This window comes from Sabethes cyaneus, chromosome 2, assembly GCF_943734655.1.
Source record: "Sabethes cyaneus chromosome 2, idSabCyanKW18_F2, whole genome shotgun sequence".
NCBI classification, from domain to species: Eukaryota; Metazoa; Arthropoda; class Insecta; order Diptera; family Culicidae; genus Sabethes; species Sabethes cyaneus.
The window spans coordinates 104181260-104202417 of NC_071354.1; the positions used below are offsets into that span (position 1 = coordinate 104181260).

The following is a 21158-nucleotide window of genomic DNA, read 5'->3' on the forward strand; positions in this document are numbered from 1 at the left end:
CCCGGATGGTACCACGGGGAGGTAGAGAGAGGAGTTGCTAAATAAGAGGCTGTGGAACTTCGTGGTAGTTCTGGAGCGCATTATTCAACCATTTACCATCCAGGTATTAGATTGCATGCATAGATAGCAACAACGGTTGTTTGTCGTACACTTTTGTCAGTGGAGTAAGCATTGGAATCTTTGCTTCTCGCACGCGCTCGCCTCTGGCTCGATTTGCAACATTCGAGATAAACTCAATATGAAAGAAAATATGCAAAGTTTGGAAGCTTTTAATTGATGTCAAGAAATAAATGGAACGTTCATACTCCATTGTGATATTAAACCATAGTTATCCTTCACGTACGGCTTCTTACTGTAAATATAAAACGTTAAAATACACATACGTGTTACCATTCAGGTCCGATTTAATTCTTGTAAATTGTCAATAAAATCGATTAAAAAGTAGTTTTACAGTTTTACATGTATCATGTATGTATCTAATAACCTGCAAGTCCAGAATTATCATTTCAGTAGCCGGTATCTTGGCGATAGGCAAACTTATTGCGTAAAGGTAGAACCGGTTAGTCTCAAGTTCAATTTCCAGTCCAAATTAATTCCATTTTCAACTAGATTTAAAGCCCAGTTTCGTGTCGTATTTTAACTCGAATTTCAAGTCTAGTGTACAATTTGAACCGGTCTTCGTGTCCTATTTTAAGCCCAACTTCATCTTCGATGTTGAGATCAATTTCAAGTCTAATTTAATTCTACTTTCAACACCGATTTTTAGTCTTATATTAAGTACCATTTCAAGGTCAATTCAGATCCAATTTCATATTCCATTATTGGTCCAAATTCATTTCTGATTGAATTACAAATTCAAATCCCAATTTTAAGTCCGATGAATTCTGAATTCAATTTCGTGTTCTCTGATGCGCCCAGGCTGGTATATGTTTTCCGCCTTCTCTATAAAATTCAATGTGTAAAAATCTTGCAACTAGACTCTGAAATTCGAAGTTTTCGATCTATTTGACCAGCTTATTTACGATAAGTAAATTAATTGCGAGAAAATAAATCCGCCATCTTACGATTTTCTGATTTTACCAGGCCAAAACATGCTTTTGAAAAGTCCGTGCCCACCCTTGTTTTATTTCTATCTGGGCATATTTGTGAATATATGATACTTACTAAACATTCGACGTGTATGGATATTCTTTCATGCAAAGCAAACATACCACTGTTAGAGAAGACGTATCTATTTCAAATGTTTAATGTGTTATCTGTAATTCTTTTATCAAAATTATGTACATGTTTTTGAATTATGACGTCCACTGACGATAAAGTCATAGAGTTCTGTTATTATTTATGACGGTAGTGTCTTGTTTTTGGCCACATTAAATCATCTGCGACCTAGGCAGACCTACTCTGCCATCCCCATCCTTTCAAACCGCTTGCAATTTTCATGATAATTATGCATCGCCTGCATCACACCTTATCGCTCCGTGCAGTATTAAAGCTCACAGCATCATTTAGGTGTTGACCCCTGTGTCGCTTGCAATCCAGCTTGGAGCTGCTGGTCACACTTTTAAACAAAGACAAACCGAGCCTCGTTTGTGTTGCACTTTTTCGGCAGCCCCACCGTTAACCGCAACCACTTTCCATGGCACGAGGGCATAGTCAAGGCAGAGAACTGTGTATTTCTTCCCGTGAGGCCTTCCCCTAAGCACCGGCGATATAACACTGTCTGCTGGGCTACCCCAACGGTGCTATTGGTGTGGCTGTCATACTCCATACTGTAGTCGTAACTGTTCTCATCACCAATCCCGTTCCCATAGCCGTCACCGTCACTATCCTCGTTTTCCGTACGTTCTCTGGAAATAGAGTTGTTGGATAGTTCGTCGTAGATAGAGGAGCCACCACCGTCGACACTAAATAGACTTAAGCCGCACCGTACGACCACACGGTCTCCCTCGGATAATAGTCGAAAGTCGGGATCTCTTTGACAGTGTTTGCTCGCCTTCATGACCTCGAACGAAACGCAGTGCCTGTAGAGTACAAGAGAAAACAGTTACTGTTGACAAATATCAATATTTTGCTTGAAAGTTTTTTGCTTTGTTTACTATGTATATTACGACAACGATGTAAATGAATTGATGTACAAAACATGGTTAAATATTTATTATGTGAAATATTTCAATTGCACGTGAAGCATGAACATAAATTTACATATCGCACAATATCCAAAAATGAACCTAAACATGAGATCCTAATTTCAATTTCTCTATATCAACGTAATCGCAATCTAGAAACTCACATATGTAAGCTTACACGTGCGTGTGTGTGGCTTATGCACCTGAAACGGGATTCTTAAGACTAGCAGACAGCTACCCTACTCTTCGTGCAACGAAAATGCCTTCACAGCACACCGTGCAAGGAAAGGTAAAGAAACATTCTCTTCCGCCCACCGTTTTGTTCGTGAAAGGATTCAGTTGAATCCAAAGCAGGCCGAGACATTTCTGTTACATTGTGTGAGCATTTTCGCTCCAGTGTTCATGTTACACATGTTTATGTTTAGATTTCCACCAGCGCTGCACGTGACTGGAGTTTCTGACGAGCCAGCAAGAAATTGTTCTCCACTTTATCCTTCAGCCGGCCACCGTTCACCGACCGGGCGGGAATTTCTACGAGTGTAAGCGCAGTGAATGGCATCTTCGTTTCGCCACGACGCCGACGAGTATTACCGGATCGGATGAAATTACTTTTAGGAGCAATTTCACTCGGTTGCACGCTTTTTGGCACCGAGATGTGGAAGAGGACAAATAAGAAAATGAATATTCTTCTGAGCTGTGGCAAAAGAGTGTGACGATTGTCGAGTAATGAGTTGCATGTATTTTTGGACAGCTCTATTGCGCAAAATTATGTATTTAACATAGATTAAAGGCTCGGCTGAACACCTCTCCATCTAACATTATCACATAGAACTGAACCCATGGTATACTCGAAATACAAGATCGGCTACAAGACATATGTTTTGTTAACTAAAGTCTGTTTCAGTTAATAATTGGCTGCTTCTTCCAAGTTACTACAGCGTCTTTAATTGTCGTACCAAGAAACTAGTCAGGAAGAATGATCGCTAACGCTCTCAAATTTCCAAAATAGACTGTAAAAAACCGTGCTCAAACGTTTCCGGAAAATATTGATGCGCAAAGCAAACCAAACGTAGAAATGTAACATATGACCGAAAACTACGAGTGAAGATCATCAGGGCAGTCCGAAATCTTCCTCACATCTCCGGACGTGATTCGGCGAAAAGGTTCGCTGCGGTGCGAATTTGCACACGAAAAGGATTTTGGTCATACCATTCGAACAAACAACAAAGCGATGAAACAGAACCTGTTTGCCAAAAACCGAGCAAGGAAATTGTACGACCAAGTTCTGACCAAAAATCGGGTCAAAAATATTACCTTGCTAAACGTTTCATTAGGTATATTCTACTGTAATATATGAATTCCAGAAACTCTACAGCCAATGAATGAATTTCAGAAAATGCTTTTTGACGAAATTTTGAAATTACTATGATAAGCAACATAGGTAGGTATTTTATATAGTGACATCAAATTTCTAATAAAAGAAAGATTAATTTGGTGGTTAGAATTCAAAATCTAATGCACTATGGGCAAAAATGAGCTCATTTTCCCAATAATTAGAGGCCGCTGGTTTGGAATCTTACAAGATACCTAATCCTATGTAAAAAAATGCAAGGAATCGATTGGTGGTAGCCCCATCTTGTGCAGACTTTGTGAATTCTGTCCATTCTGCCGTCATATCCCCAAAAATCAAGTCAAAAGCTTATTAAACAGTTTAAAAACTTATTTGCCGCCCGTGAAACGAACTCATATAATTTCGAAATGTGCTCAAAACAGTAGAAGAATCAAATCCCATCCATTCCATGCTGTGCGAAATGAAAGCATAGTCCATTTTGCCCAATTCACCCCTAAATATAGCAAGACACATCAAATTGCATCACCGAAGAAAGCTGTAGAAAAATACCTATTCCTTTTCAAACTTTTAGACAATAAAATATAACCAATCAGTACCCAGCTAGCATTTTCATACGTATAAAAAAGGTAAAAATCAGCATTACGTACAGATATACATGCTAATAAATCGTATTTGATGCGCAAAATTGGCATATCCGTACTATTTTGGAGGTGATATACGTGATTACGAATAATTTTGAGCGTTACGACTATATAAGTATTTATATACGATAATATCCTATTAAGCGCGAGTCGCTCTGTACTACTATACGATTTTGTACAGAAAATTCTGAAATTTTGTTCATGTCTTCCTCAGTTTTGACCTCCTTGGGATGGTTCCATAGTGCCTGCTTCATAATAGCCCAGTATTTTTTAATGGGCCTTAGTTCCGATGCGTTGGAGGGATTCATGTCTTTGGGTACGAAACTAACCCCGTTCGTATCACTCCGGGACATTCTTTGAATAGTGACACGAAGCTAGATCCGGCCAGAAGATCGTAGGGCCCTTGTATTGCTTCAACAGAGAAAACAGACGCCTCTGTAGACAGTAGATGAAATAGATTTGCCCGTTTACAGTCCCTGTAGTCACGAACGGCGCACCCCGTTTGCCATATGAGCAGATCGCTTGCCAAATCATGTATTCCTGTATGTAAACTTTTAAAGTTTGTGCATCCCTACTTCCTACGGTACATTAAACTTGTGCTGGGCGGTGATGTACAGTAGCCTCGGAAGCTGCCGAAAGTCCGCCTTGACATAAGTCTCATCTTCCATGATGAGACAATGAGGCTTCGTCAGCATCTCGATGTACAGTTTCCGGGCCCGTGACTTTCCCACCGTATTTTGCTGTTCGTTACAATTCGGAGCCTCCTGCATTTTGTACGTATGAAGTCCCGCCTGGTCCTTGGCTCTCTGAACGAAAGACTTGGACAGATTCAACATTTTGGTCACCTCCCTGACCGAAGCATTGGGATTCTTCCTAAAACGCTTCCACGCCATGCAAGTGATCCTGATCAGTAATAGAATACCCATTTTGACCGCATTTCTCCTTCCGTTCGATGCTCAGAGTTTCATAGTAACGTTTAATCACTCGACTCACCGTTGACTGCACGGTTCCGTGTTGTTTTCCGATGTCCCGATGAGAGAGTTGAGCGTTTCTTCCGTGGTGCAATTTGATGTGGGAATAGCATCAGTTCATTTGAAAAACATGAGGAGAATTGAATGTCATCGATTTTGTACCGTAAAGAATTCACAAGCGGTCCATTTTGCCTGATTCTCTCCCAGGTCTGCACGTTCATTAGGTATTGCATAAAAAATGCGTAATTTTTCAACGATGTTGTCTTAGAGCGCATCTTCTAATACTATTGGGGTGGCCATAAATTCACCTTAGGGTAATACAAACTTTTGTTTCTTTGAATACGTCCAAAATATTTTTTTTTCTTCAGTAAAATTGTAGAACATACTAAAATAGGTAACTTTGCTGAATACAGTAGCTATACATCTTTTACTAGTTGCGAGATATAATAATTTTAAGAATTTAAAAATAACACTATAAAATCAATTCTGCCCAATAACTTTACATCCAATTTTTTTTATTGCTTTCAACTGTTCTCCAAAGTTATTCAGTATGTTAAGTTACACATTATTTCAATGTTTTTCAATAAATAAGTTGGATCGAGCTTTAATCGCTTTAATTAGGTTTTACTATGTATTTAGGGGTGAATTGGACAAAATGGACTATTCTTGCATTTCGTACAGTATGGAATGGATGGAAGTTGATTCTTCAGATATTTAGACAACATTTGGAAGTTATTTGAGTTTATTTCACGAGCGGCAAATAAGTTTTTATACTGTTTAATTAACTTTTGCCATAATTTTTGGGGATTATAAGGCAAAATGGACGTCTTCCCAAAGTATGTACAAAATGGAACTAACATGTAAGACTCCAAACCGGGGACTTCTAAGTATTGGGATTACGAGCTCATTTTTGCCCATTGTGCAATGTTCCAGCAGTTTTCCAGTGCTCAACTTTACATTGCGTAATATGCTTTGGCACGCTAAGGCACGTGCCCCACCGTCTCTAAAAATTCAATGTGCCGTAAGCGCACCTAATTCCGCACATTGTTCCTAATTCTGCGCACCTTACATTTTAGTTAAAAGCCCCAAATTCCGCCAATTTTTTAATATGATATATGAAATACGGATAATATATAAATGCGAGAGACATTTACAGTGAGACACTTTCTTCAAATCTAGTTTTTGAATTCTAGTGTGATTTGAGGTTTCGCATGATGTGTTTTGGTTAAGGTCGCAAAGTGACCATTTCCTTCGGGGCACTTAAACAGGAACACCTCCGGATGGTCCTAATATGGCTCGAAATCCCTAAAATAGTTGTCAATGGATAAAAAAGCAAAACCTAAGTGCTACATTCCGTTATCAAAACGACAGACTTCGCAGCCAACTGTTAGAGTGCAGGACAATTGCAGGGCCAGTTGCTACGATCCTATTGACTCTAACAACCTCTCCTAGTCGAGATTCGAGCATACGACGACTGGTTTATTAAGCCAGTGTCATACCTTGAAGCCAACTGGAACATCAATAGATATAAGATACAAAAAAAACAATATCAATAGAAAATTTTCTCTAGTACTTGATTGGTTGAGCATGGTTAGAAAATGTATTTTCTTTCGAATTCGAAAGAAAATACAAAAGAATACGGTGATCAAAACAATTGAAACATGGTTAGAAAAATAGAACTACTCTTTTAATACCTCGAAATAGTAAACAGTTTAAAAAAAGTTGAATTTTTGCGAACCTTGATTTCAATATCATATGATATTTCTTAAATTTGCAACGAAACTAACAAATGGCATCTAAGATGGCCATCAATTTATTTTTCACTTCATTTGAAAACCCTATCTTTCTCGAGTTCTTTAGGCTATAGAGCCCACAGATAATTGATTGTATACAAAAAAATTTACTAATATTCCACTAATTTTTTTTTGCGCCCGAATTTTCCAATTCCATTTTAAAGGGGGAGGGAGGTGGCAAAAAATTTAAAAATAATTTGCAATGGCCTAACTGCAGCAAAATAACACGAATGGTCAGAAAATAAGAATTATTCTTTTAATACCTGGAAATAGTGGATCCCTCGTTCGCCAAGGGGCCTGACAGTTTCAAAAACAGTGGAATTTTTAGCAAATTTGGAGATCTATATCATGTGGTATTTCCTAAATTTGCAATGAAATAACTATCAAATGGTCCGGTTCTGTAAAGAACAAGAACAGGGCTTGCAAATGGAGTGAAAATTTTTTTGGCGGTCATCTTGGATAAGGTCGCCATATTGGATTTCATCAATAAATCGCCGTTTTCGCCATGAGCCCCCCAACCAATTTTCATTTTAGGACCACCATTGGAAAGCTGAGAAAAAATGCAACAAGAAACATTCATAAAATTAGTTGTATATTGTCATTAACTGAATGAAACAACCAGTTATCTATAGCAAGGTTTTCAATTTTCATAAGAAATACACATGAATTTAGTCAAAAAAAGACCTCGTGTCAATAGTCGCCCCGTTTCAACGAGAATTACTCATATGAGTTATAACCATTTTAGGTAATTTTGCTTTACTAAAAATGATGTAGACCTTAGAATTTAAGTTCAATTTCAGGTTTAATTTAATTCCAATTTCACCTGCGATTTCAAGTATATTTTGAACTTCAAATTCAAGTCACTTGGAGGTTCAATTAAAATTTTATATCATGACCAATCCCATTTTAAGACTATTTTCAAGTCTTTTAGCGATCTCGTTTACCGCTTAGTTGGTTTTGATGTACGAAGCTGGTCCAATAAGTCAGTCGTCGTATGTTTGAATCTCTGCTAGAAGGGCCTGCAAGATAAAGTCAGTAGGTTTGTTGCACCGTAACTGTCTTGTACTCTAATAGCCGGACGTGAAGTCTATCGATAAAGAAGGGTCAAGTCTTAGAAAGGATGTTTATGCTCAAGGCTTTTTGTAGCTCCGATCTCAAGTCCAATTTCAAATCCGATTCAATGTCCGATTTTAAAACCAATTTGATGTCGATTTTAATTTCAATTTCAACTCCGATTTAAAGTTAGGCCTAATTGAATATCCAATTTGAAGCTTTCTAAGTCCAATTTAAAATCCAATTTTGTGTCAAATTTCAATCCCAATTTCAAGTTTATTTTCAAGTCAGATTTCACGGAGAGTAACCGTCGACAGTGGAGATCTCTGATTTCATCCCTTTGTTTTGCCGGACCAGTGGACATGGTCACATAAGTATACCGTCATCCGGGGATACTTGTAACACTTTTGAACTTTGACTTAGTATAACTTTCGAAGTATACCGTTTAGGTCCAAGTGTAAGTAGCCAAAACTTGTATAGTGGTGAGTACTTTTGATTTATGATTATGAGAAAAAATATAAACTAAATGAATCTGTACAATGAACCGAAAATAGGGGTGTTGCAAGTTACCCAGTAAACGGGGTTACTTGCAACACTTTTCTGATTTTGCGTTTCTTATGATTTTATATCTGATTTCAAACCGCGAATGACTATTTTGAATGTATTTTTAGTAAAACAAGAGATACTGGAGGCGTTTTTTGTTTCCCAATTTCGTCTATCGCTTTTTTAAAGCTATTCGGTGAAAATGCAGCATGTTGGCGAACTCCAAATTGCCGTTTCAAGACATGTGGAATTTTTCACAATGTTAATTTTTCTGGAGATGGTGGTAGACAAAATAATATCGTACAGATGCAAACTTACTTTGTACATACTGTTTATTACGATAATTTTCATTTTTACAAGTGCTGCAAGCCGTGTCATATTCGAAGTAACAACACGAATTCATCGTTTCTTCTCCAAGTTCAAAATATAAACAAAGCTCAAAGTTGCTATTTGTTAGCTTATATGATGCACTTATTGTGTACAAGAACCAAACAATAAAAAATAATTCCATGTCAATGAACTGACGCAACTTTGCACATCCATTTTTCCTACTCTGAAAGTGAAATTACTTTCCAATCGTATAAAAGCAAGCAAAACAATGATGTAATGGATTAAACTTAACTAAACAATAGGTAAACGTCCCGTCTTTAAAATGGGAATGGGTACAAATGGTTATGTTAACAAACAAATGCGTTAGAGCTGTCAAAAGCGCGATGCGCCAAAGTGTTGCAAGTAACCCCGGTGTTGCAAGTATCCCCGGATGACGGTACTTAACAAAAAGCACCGATGTCGGTAAAGTTTTACCGTAATCCGAACAGCTAAACCTACGGTAAATTTTTTTATGCTGCCAAATATTTTTAATGATTCGCAAACGTCGATATACACCACCGAAATATTTACCGAACATTCGGCTGTTTAATTTTACCGAAATTAAATTTTACCGAATCTTTTGAGTGTGTAAGTAAGTAAAATTTCATATCGTATTTTAAGTCCGATTTGCAATCTAACTGAATTCTAATTCATGTCCAACTTAAAATCTGTTTTCAACTCCAATTTGATTCCATTTTCATGTTCAATTTCGTGGTTCAATGTAAGGTCTAATTTTAGGTTCAGTTTGAAACCCAATTTCAAGTTCAAGTTCAAATTAAAATCAAAATTCTAATATAATGTCAAGGTAACTTTTAAGTTTAATTTCGAATCCAATTTCAAGTCTACGGGCCAGACTAACGTACATTTCCCGCCTGTTCCGTAAAAGATATTGTAAAAAATGTCTTCATGGTGGAGCTGGGTGTCCAGAGTTTTTAACTTAATCTGATGGTAATTTTGCGATAAGTAAGTAAATTAATTGCGTGAAAAAGATTCGCCATCCTAAGGTTACTTGACAATCTTCAGGCCAAACCTTGCTTTTAAAAGGCCGTTACCCCACTTTCTGTTTATATCTGGGTACGCCAGGGGTATGTAACACGTTTGCACAAAACTCCAAACCTGTTGAATATTTTACCAATTGTAATATTTCAATTGATTGCGAGTTTCATGCTCAAATACTTTAAAATATTTCAATCTCATAGCACATACAGCACATTGTTGAAGCTTTTACAAGACACGTACAATTTTCTTCTCAAGCATGTCATTTCTCATGGGTTGAACAAGGAAACATTCCAATCACGTTGGAAATAACAAAAAGATAACTGATATGACACACCCGGGCTTGAGTCAATCAACCATTGATTGCTGCAGTAGAGTTACCACCGTAGAGCGACAACACTGTTGACGTCACGCTACTAAATTTGCAAACCATTTCAACCAATCAATCTAATCTAAATGTAATCTTGCTGCTGTTAGTATCAACAAATAAATTACTAAATTGTTAATTTCTTAATATTAAAAGTGATGGTTCGCTTCTAGTATTTTAGTTCTATTTCCAAAACTGTTCTCGGTTTGTTCGCACGACGATTGGATTGACATCTCGGTTTGAGTGCATTTGTGTAACGAGATGGATTTGACTAGAGTGCTTGATCATATCATTCATAACTGAAAACATGTCAACCTGAAGATAATTGTGAAGTATATCGGTTAAGCAAACAGTTTGCATCTCTAGGTAGGTACTTGTATTTATTTGACTCTTTTTCATAATAAAGGAAACGTTCGTTTGTTGGACTATCACTTACCCACTCGGTTGGTAATAGCTGGAAACAGCGTGCGGATTTCTCAGTTCACGCCCGTCACGGTGTGTGGCTCTTGCGGTGTTATTTTCTGCTCCTTTCCGATGCTGCTGAGAGGCCACCACCACCGGCAGTAGCTTTGCCGTCTCTGCGGAAAGAAATAAAATATGCATGAAGTGTCAAATATTAGCTTTTGTCTCCAAACTACAAGAGCTCACGGAACGAAATTTACTTTTTGCCTCGCAATTGGTTTTATTTTAGAAAATTAAATACGCTACTCAGCTGCCTGTTTATCCTAATCGGATTAATAATAATATTGATCCAGCAATGCTTTTTCGTTGATTAAAATTGTGTGTGCTTGGGAGCTAAGGCAAAACAGCATGACTGAACAAATAGTATACATCAGTTTTTACAATCTGTTACCAAAACTACTACATGTTGGCAGTAGCTGTTTATATGAATCAAATATTTTAAGTTAACTCTCTTATGCGAGATGTGTATATATTTTTGTGCAGAACGAATATTGAATGAATTGAGAAAAATTATATGCAAAATGTGAACACTAATGAATTGTACAGGTGGATTTGAAACCGTTACTTATCTTTCATATTTTTTCCCTAATTCATCCTATTTTCATTCTTCTGATTTACCTAAGAAAGTTAAAAATAACTTGATTACCTAGCTAAATCGATATAAAAATACAAAAAGTTATTTTTCGTTAAAAAAACGCAGTTTATCCAAAGTGATTATTTAGGATTATTTAGCCGTTAGGAAAACATTCAGAAATATTTCTAAACTTTTGAAAAAAATTATACAGATTTCATGAGCATCATGAAACCATTTTCTGTTTCTATGTGCCATTTAGTGAAAAAAAGCTGTCGAATAATTTCCAAAACTATTTACTTGTTGACGATTACAAAAACTATATACCCAATTTGTAATTGAGAAAAATAAGGAAAATCAACGGTCCTTGCTTTACAGTGTGTATGCATCGCAAAGTTATTATTTGTTTCGGAACTGCACAATAAATTTTCCAAGTTTGCCTATAAAATGACCTTCTGAACCAGGATCGCTGCTTACACCAGGTTTTGCCTGTATCCGGTGGTTTTGCTGGTTACAAATGTTATCGTGTGGTTTTGGTGCAAAAAGTTATCCCATTTCATTACCCAGCAACAAAATGGAAACTTTAGTAACACGTTTTGGTTAGCATCAGTGGCCTCTAAGTGGAATGTCCAATGGACTAGAAGTTGCTCTGCAATGAGCTTCGAGCTGAATTATATCTGCCGTATATAAAAGAGTTCCGTAATTATTTTTTGGTTCATCTAATTCCGTACTTAATTCAAGGATGTGTATCTTTCTGTTGCAAAGGAAACGTGTATATTGGAGTAATAGTGAAATCGTTTTTAAATTCACAATTAAATCAAAATCCACAAAAATTCGTTTCACATTACTCAAATGAGGCGAGAAAGATACTCAAATTATATTTCTATTTTCCATAATTTGATTAAACCCCGTCCAACGTTTTGCGAGCGATTCATGGACAAATCATTGGTAATTATGATTTGGATTCAAACTCCGAACTGTTGCCCACTAGCATTTTTATTTTTCGAAAGACTTTCCTACGATTCTTCGTGATTATTCATTAGAGTAAGGTATGGCATAAGTGCGACATTTGAAGTTGTCTTTAATCTTCATGAGATTTAAAAAAGCACGACAGTAAAATATATTTAATTTTGATGTAACAGCTTAATATATTCACATTCAACTATAAATCATCTGAAGTAAGAGTATTAAAAATTCATTATTTTTCTGATCAGGTTCAGAATCGTTCTTTTGGCAAACCAGCAAGGCGTTGCCCGCGAGGCAAAAGTTCGGAGTAGTAGCTAGCAAAGCCGTAGTATCTCCAATCTGCGATACGTTCCAGGTAAGAATATACTCAATTTTCGCCTTTGTCATTCGTTGCTGGTGTACTGCAGCTTCGGTCAAACTAAAACTTTTTGCAACCATTTATTTTCAATAGCAGATAGACGCTGTTAAGCTTCTATCCAAAAATCTGTAGAGCACCTGCAGAAGATTGTTCCTGCATTTCTGATATCTGTATTACAATTCTTACAAGTGCATTATCTATGCACTTTTGCCTTGTCCATGGATTGCACTTTTACCCCATTACCTACGTTGTGGGATTTGATGAAATTATCTAAAACAGAAATTTGTTTTGCAAACTTTTCTTGTAGCATTTTCAAAAGATATGTTTGAGTAATGTGAAACGTTGCATCAACTATGTTTATATTGCGTTTTCCGTATCACGAAATAAAACGTCCAACCACACTAAATTAAACATTTCCATTTAATTCTATATTTAATGTTCAAGATGGACTTTGAGCTGTCTAAGTATTTACATATGTGTACCAATGTTGTCAAATTATCGGCACTGATAAATAATTGAATCGCAGTTTTGCCCCTCCTGACTCTATCACAAGAAAGTGGAAGGTTACATCAGATACCCTAACGCCTGTTAGCGTAGGACTACGCAAAGCTGTTATTTATAAATATAATTTTACTGCGTTCTTGGGGTGCACTTTATGATACGAAAAATAAATGACTACTTAAGACTGTCGCTGTGGCTTTATTACCCAATGCCTTTCTGGCATACAAGAAAAATCACATCAACCATTGGTTTTTTGAGCGGCTTAGTTATATGTTTTCACCTTAGAAAATTGACTTTGCATTGGACAAAAAACAGAAACTGGGTAAGGACTTAAGTACCTAGAAAATTAATTTAGAATAAAACAGCCGATTTAGCTAATTTCCACTTGAAGATATGTTTCTTTATAATAAAATGTTTTACTGAATTTGCTTTACAAAACGTTAAAATTGTATTGAAAAATTGACGGAATGGAGTTTCAAGAAATAGGCACCAATTTTAAAACCAAGCTCGAATTGAATAACTGAAAACTGACTTCTCAATTAGGCACAAACGTAAATGATCAATTTTAATTTATTTCCGTGATATCTTTGTAATTTGCTAAGTTAATTTTAGTGAAAAGAAAATTAGTTCTAAGACATCTTCAACCATTGTTCTGTGGCTCTTAAAAAGGCAGGCTGGCAAAGGGTGAACATGTGCATTCCATAACCTCTGTTCATTAATTCCTATTCCTACCCCCACGAGGTGCCGGCTGGGGTACGCAACTTCGGTTGCCGTATGCTAACAGGAAAGGGGGCACAGTGGCTCCCGCCCACATTAAGATGGCAGCCCCATCAGCGGGATAAGGACCTTAGGTTAACAGCCTACTGTACCAGAACATAAAAAAGTTACCGAAAATGAAAGAAGAAATCTCTCTGGATTATTGGCAACGACCTTTAGCATGAAAACACGGACACGAATCGGAACATGGAATATACTGACCCTTGCCCAGCAGGACAAGCTAGCTCAACTTGCAAGGGAAGCTAGTTGCCTGAAGCTTGAAATCCTGAGGCTGAGGAAGGTCCGCTGCCCAAGCAACACAGCTTGTTATAGAATAGTATAACATTACATACATCAGAACTTCTCTATTACCAGAAAAGCGCAAAACATTGAAGTCTAATGAAACAACAATTGAAAGAAGTATGTATCAGGTTAATTCAAACCATTTTAAAACGTTATTATAGCATAAGCTACAACTTGTTCTTCCAGTAGTTTAAATTTAGTAATGAAGACAGAATAAGAACTTCGTGTTGACATGTTGACAAAAACAAACATTATTCATTTGTTATGAGCTGTCAAATAAATTCATGTTATCACAAAACGTCTCAAAACCTTAATAATAATGACACATGTTTTCAAAGTACGTTTATAGTACTCTTAAACGACTACTTTCCATGAATATTATTTTCTAACTTGTTTTGTGTGTTACTTGGGTGACCGGGTACTGGCGAACACAAGACATCATCCGGGCAAGTCTTGCTCTACTCTGGCATACGAGGTGAAAATGCTATTCGGCAAAGAGGAGTTGGATTCATACTGAGCCCAGGGGCACATGCGGCCCTGATGAAGTGGGAACCGATAATTGAGCGAATAATCGTTGCCAGATTTAGAACACGCCAGAATGCCAGAATGCGCCAACAAATGCTGCCGACCTGCAGGAGAAAGAGAGCTTTTACAGCCAGCTGAACAGCGTGGTTGAGAAAATCCCGAAGGGGGACATCCAAATTCACATGGGCGACTTCAACGCGAAGATTGGCTCAAACAACGCGGACCTTGAACGCGTCATGGGACGCCATGGCCTAGGAGAGATGAGCGAAAACGGGGAGCTGTTTACAGAATTCTGTGGTAATAACGACATGGTCATTGGTGGATCGCTCTTCCCCCATAGACCAGTACATAAAGTCACGTGCCGAATAGAAAACCAAGTCGACCACATCTGCATCAGCCCGAAATGGCGAAGGAGCCTTCTTGATGTACGCAACAAACACAGCGCTGATATTGCATCCGACCATCATCTTGTTATCGCTGAGATACGTCTGCGCGTTGCACGTGTCCAACGACGGGAGGAGAAATTTGGGTGCTGCTGCGACGTCCGCCGATTGGAGAATCCTGTGGTAAAAGGGGCTTTTGTCGAACAACTTGAATCTCGAGCCTCGGAGTTGACACCTGGTGGAACCGTCAAAGAGCAATGGACCGGCATCAAGAACGCCTTCATCATGACTAGTGATGAAACCCTCGGCAAAGCGCGCAGCGGGCGGAGGGAGAGGATTTCGGATGAAACATGGAGGAAGATCGACGAGCGGAGAGGGGCGAAATCCGGCATTGAGCGAGCGCGAACCAGATCGACTAAGACGCCCGTTAACGATACGCCGAACTAGAGAGGGCTGTTAAACGTGCTTGTAGGCGGTACAAGAGAGCCTGGACTAACTGCCTAGCCGAACAAGGACTAACTCCCGCCGCCGCCAATGGTGATATCCGTTTGTTGTACGATAGTTCTCGCCGCCTTAGTGGTGCCAGGATGAATACAAAGATGCCGCTAAAGGATAGAGCTGGTCAGCTATTGATTGACCGTACAGAACAGCTTAAGCGATGGACTGAACATTTTGAACAACTCTTCCAAGTTTCAAATGTCAGAGACCAACAAAACCAGCAGCGTATGACGCCTACAGTTCGTCGAATCAATTGCGTGAACTCGGAGGCGCCTTCGCTGGATGAAATTGTAGCAGCCATCTAGAGTATGAAATCCAATAGAGCGCCAGGGATAGATCGTATTTCAGCCGAAATGCTCAAAGCTGACCCATCTTTGTCAGCCCAGATGATGCATCAGCTTTTCAGCAATATTTGGGAAACTGCAACTTTTCCGGTGGACTGGATGCAGGGCATATTGGTCAAAGTCCCTAAGAAAGAAGACCTAATTGAATGCTGTAACTGGCGTGGCATCACGTTGCTCTGTATTACTCTCAAAGTACACTGTAAGGTAATCCTCAACTGGATCCAGGAGAAGATCGACGCTACTCTCCGGCGGCAGCAAGCTGGATTCCGTGCTGGCCGATCATGTGTAGACCATATCACAACGCTCCGCATTATATTGGAGCAGATAAACGAATTCCAAAACTCTCTTCTGTTCGTTGACTTCGAAAAGGCGTTCGACCGACTCAACCACGAAAACATCTGGGCGCACTTAGGCGTAGATAATCTCAGATAAGCTAATCCATCTCATCGAGGCTCAGTACGAGGCGTTCTCGTGCAAGGTTTTGCACGACGGCGTCTTGTTCGACCCCATAAGGGTTACTGCTGGCGTGAGACAGGGCTGCATTTTATCACCGCTTCTGTTTGTCATCGTTATGGATGAGATATTAGTTGGAGCAATTGACAGTAGACCAAATCGAGGATTGCCTTAGAATCCTCTAACGATGGAGCAGCTAAATGACCTCGACCTAACCGACGACATTATCTTGCTCGCACAACGCCGAAGCGATATGCAGAGCAAGTTAGATGACCTCTCCGAGAGCTCCCAGGCAGCAGGTCTCACAGTCAATGTAGCGAAAACTAAGTCTATGGTAATGAACACTGACAATTCCACCAACTTCACAGTAGCGGGACAACAAGTTGAGCAGGTAGACGCCTTTCAATTGCTTGGTAGCCAAACAACGCCCGATGTTGGTACCAAGACTGATATAGCCACACGGATCAGGAAGGCCAGGGGTGATGCTTTACGAGTTTTTCGTCATTAATTTTCGGAGCTAACCGGCAAAATTCACGTACTATATACGTTTGAACGCTTCGTAGAAACTAAATCTGTGATCAAGTAGTCTCTGTTTCATTAGAATTGGAAATTTTTACGTTCTCTCATTCCATTATCTACGTAACTAAAAGGCGTAGCTTGCCGATACACTACTAGCAAGCCGTGAAACTGTTACTGTTTTTGCAACACGTAGCAACGAAAACTGATAATATTTTGTGTTGCGTTTCAGTGTGTCTAGATGGACTCGGCATAAAAGGAAGAGCTAAGAGATTGTGAGCTGAAATATCCAATATTCAATGAAATGGCAGTAATTAGTTATAAAAACGAAGGATTTCACTCCCAAATATACCTGATAAATGCAATAGCAGCAACAGGTTCATACCCGAAAATACTAAAACGTGATTGACTGGAAGCTTATGTAAATTCACTAAAACCTTTTTGTGAAAATCACAGAATAGGCGCACGTTTTGTGAATCGATGGGTATGCATTCCAGCAAAATCCGTTTAGAATTCACTGAGCTATTACCGTTCAAAATCTATCACTTTTTCGTGTCACGATCATTTTCGTTTTCGCAGCATACCACCCAATTAAAGTAAGACGTAGTCCTACGTCAAAATAAATCTCACGCTAAGTTTGGTTGTAGTGCAAAACAATACCTACTATGATCTTTTCATGATAATGACAGTAGTATTATTATTTTAAATCTATTGTGTGGCTGCGATTTTTTTTAAATTTTGACTGAACATGGTGGAAAGTATTACAAATCGACTGGTATACTCAGATTTTATGGAGATTTTTTTTTTATAATAACGATCTGAGGAACACTGTGCTGAACCTTTCAACTTTAAAAATGATCCACTGTTCAATACAAACTTCATTCAAACTAAATAAAAATTTTTACGATACAAAACCGTAGTCAAAATTTTCGCTGAAAGAGGAAAAGCTCTCCCTCTCTCGCTTTACATCACGAATTTTGCATGTTTTATAAGCAATTTTTTGTACAATTATGCTCGGATCATGGACTTATCCACTTCCGCATGATGATTGTTCACAGGCAAGCTGTCGACACACGAACAACTGATTCATCTTCTGATTGATTGCCAGACAGATTGCCTATCAGAATTTTAAAAGTGTTTTCCAAGGTTATTTTCAATCATGGGTTGCCCTCTGCCGTGTATATCACTACAGAGCTGGCAACTGGGATGCTGCTCTGCCGTTCGTGGTGGAATGGAAATAAAAACGAGTAACGATAATAAAATTGGGTAGGTATTTTGCATATACACATAAGCGCTATAGCCTCCACCTGGTTTCTGCGATTCGAACAAAACAAAAAGCTACGCACGGGTGAAGCTTCGAGAGACTTCATTTTCCGGTAATGACTTCGGTTTCTGCCGCCTCGGAAGTGCTGACAAGTCGGAAATTTGATTTTGCTTCCAGTCAGGCAAAGGTTCAGGTAATTGAAATTGAATTGCTTATTCATTGTTTAAATTGTTCGTTCATTTCAAGTTATAATTTTTTAAACTCGAATTGGAATCGGATGGAAACGTTTAGTTTCATTTGTATATTTAATGTAAATACTAGGTTGGCTAAACCGGAAAATAACCCAGACAGAGTAATTTAAAAACTAAGCGAAAATAAATACATTTATCTGAGACTGCCATTAGAAGTATTGTCTGACGATTTAATTTCCAGATGGTTTACGCAACGCCAGGAAGACAGGAGGTTTTTCGAAACAGCCATAACTTTTCTTCGCAGACATACGCTACTTACCAGCGAGCAGCTGCAGTCTGACAGCCGTTCGACAGTTGCTTCCTTGGCAGCCCCGTTTTTGCACCAACGACGGGCAATGCTTGCCTCCGTTATGCGACGGCTGTCGAATAGTCCTGTTGCGAGTGGACGTTCCGGAGCCGCAGAGTGCGTCACATTCACTCCACGGTCCCCAAGCGCTGACAACGCAATCGATTACTGAAAAGAGCAAAAAAAACATTAATGGTGAATCATTAATAAAAATCATTATCAGCTCAACTGGATATTAGGATGTGCATACGATTATAAAATTCCCAAAATTCATCCTTTATATTTTACTCATGATTCACACGAGAGCAGGACTTATTAATTTGGCCAACAAATTTGGAATTTCCTGTTTTGTCCATTAATCCAAACGTGATGAGACAAAATATATAGTTTTTAAAGTTTTACGTTTATTGCAAGCGCAGATTTGTATTACGCTCTGTATAGATTATACTCGGGAATATTCAGGAATTAAAACGTTTATTCACCCACCCCACCCTGAATGACACCTTTATACATAAGCTTCTACTCTACGCTATGCCCGCAGTTCGGTCATCCTGACAAAATACGTCGTCCTCGATGTGCATTATTATAAATCATAATTTTTTTGGTTTCCATAATTTCATGTTTGTAGGATCGAGTACGCTATAAATGAAATTTAATCAAATTTGAATAATCTGACATCCTGTAACCACACAACGATTGTTTGGAAGTACTAATTTTTATTACAATTGTGTTTACAATTTGGTTGAACTTCCAGGAATAGCATGGTGAGGAATATAAACCTAATCTCCTCTTTGGTAAACTGTATTTAATTTACATTTTGCATCTTACTTACTTACTTTACTTTACTTTAGTGGCAACGGTCCGTTACCGATCCTGCGCCGAACGAATTATAGTTCTCCAGTACCGTCGGTCCTGGGCTGCCGTTCTCCAATCCCCACGAACACCAGCTGAACGTGCATCGTCTTCGACAGCACACACCCACCGGGTGCGGGGTCTGCCTCGGAGTCTACGGCCTCTTCCTGGTTCTCTGCTGAAAATAGTTTTGGCTACTCTTTCATCGGGCATTCTGGCCACGTGTCCAGCCCACCGCAGCCTGCCACATTGCACTACCGTCACTATATCAGCATATTTGTATACTTGGTACAGCTCGTGATTCATGCGTCTGCGCCACACTCCATTTTCCATTTTGCCACCAAGTATAGATCGCAGAATTTTACGTTCAAAAACCCCAAGCACTCGCCGATCAGCTTCCTTTAGCGTCCATGATTCGTGTCCGTAAAGGGCCACCGGGAGGATTAGTGTTCTGTAGAGCGCCAGTTTTGTGCGAATTTGCAAGCTACGGGACTTCAGCTGGCTACGTAATCCGTAGAAAGCCCGATTCGCGGCTGCAACTCGTCGTTTCACTTCGCGGCTTACATCGTTGTCACATGTCACGAGTGTACCAAGGTATATAAATTCCTCCACTACTTCATATCGTTCCCCATCTAACTCCACCTCGGCACCAACACCACTTGAGCTCCCACGTTCCCTACCAGCAACCATGTACTTCGTTTTGGCGGTATTAATGGTAAGTCCCAATCTCGCAGCTTCCCTTTTAAAGGGCCTAAAGGCCTCTTCTACTGCTCTACGGTTGATTCCGATGATATCGACGTCATCCGCAAAACCAAGAAGCATGTGAGATTTCGTGATGATAGTTCCATTCCTTTCCACGTTTGCTCTTCGTAATGCACCTTCCAAGGCAATGTTGAATAGCAGGTTAGAGAGTGCGTCCCCTTGCTTCAGTCCATCCAACGTCACGAAAGCAGCTGAGGTCTCACCCGCTATTCTAACGCATGATTTGGATCCATCCAGCGTCGCTGCATCATACTGCCTTTTTTAGAGTGGTTTTAACGACAAGGTCGTCAGAGTCCATTTATGACAGTCAGTATGGCACCGAATATCAGCCTTCCCTTCCCTTCTTCAGTGTACCAACATGCTCTCATAGACTCGGGAAACTATCACAAAAAAAAATTAGTTCAACTAACCTGCTAGCCGTAATAAGATCTTGCATCTTGAAGCACTAAACATTGCATTCTATAGGTTCTATTACTTTTTGAGACATAAATTACACTAAATACTGAGTTTTCTGCCCAATTAAAATTCATCACTATATTTTCCCTTTTTCGTCGTCCATTGAGACACAGAAAACTTTAATTTATCAGCCGAACAGTTATTTGGTAAGATATTATAATGATTTTGCCAAAACTGTTCACTTCAATTGATACGTAAAACTTTACTTCGTTTCGATTGCAATCCGAATCCGCGACCGTCATTGTTGTACGTTACCAAGGAAACGGGTGTATATGTAGAGTGATGCCATATTTACGTTAAGCATAAAATTGACCAATAATTTTCGCTATTAATTTTTTTTAGTCACTTTAACCAGTTTTTGGTCATTCATTACTTCTGCGGGGTTGGGATTTGAACCCGGGTCCTCGGCGTGAGAGGAGTGAATGCTAACCACTACGCCGG

At 38.9% G+C, this 21158-nt stretch overlaps 1 protein-coding gene across 1 annotated transcript in view; it reads right to left on the reverse strand.

Annotated features, from left to right (window-relative positions):
- Positions 1 to 1561: 1561 nt before the first annotated feature.
- Positions 1562 to 21158, reverse strand: part of LOC128735800 (somatomedin-B and thrombospondin type-1 domain-containing protein-like) — a 78114-nt gene continuing 58517 nt past the window's right edge. The window contains exons 3-5 of the mRNA XM_053830285.1: positions 18621 to 18815; positions 10647 to 10788; positions 1562 to 2021 (exon numbers count right to left, since the gene is read on the reverse strand). Coding sequence (XP_053686260.1) covers positions 1562 to 2021; positions 10647 to 10788; positions 18621 to 18815 — 797 coding nt within the window. The remainder of the gene's footprint in view (positions 2022 to 10646; positions 10789 to 18620; positions 18816 to 21158) is intronic.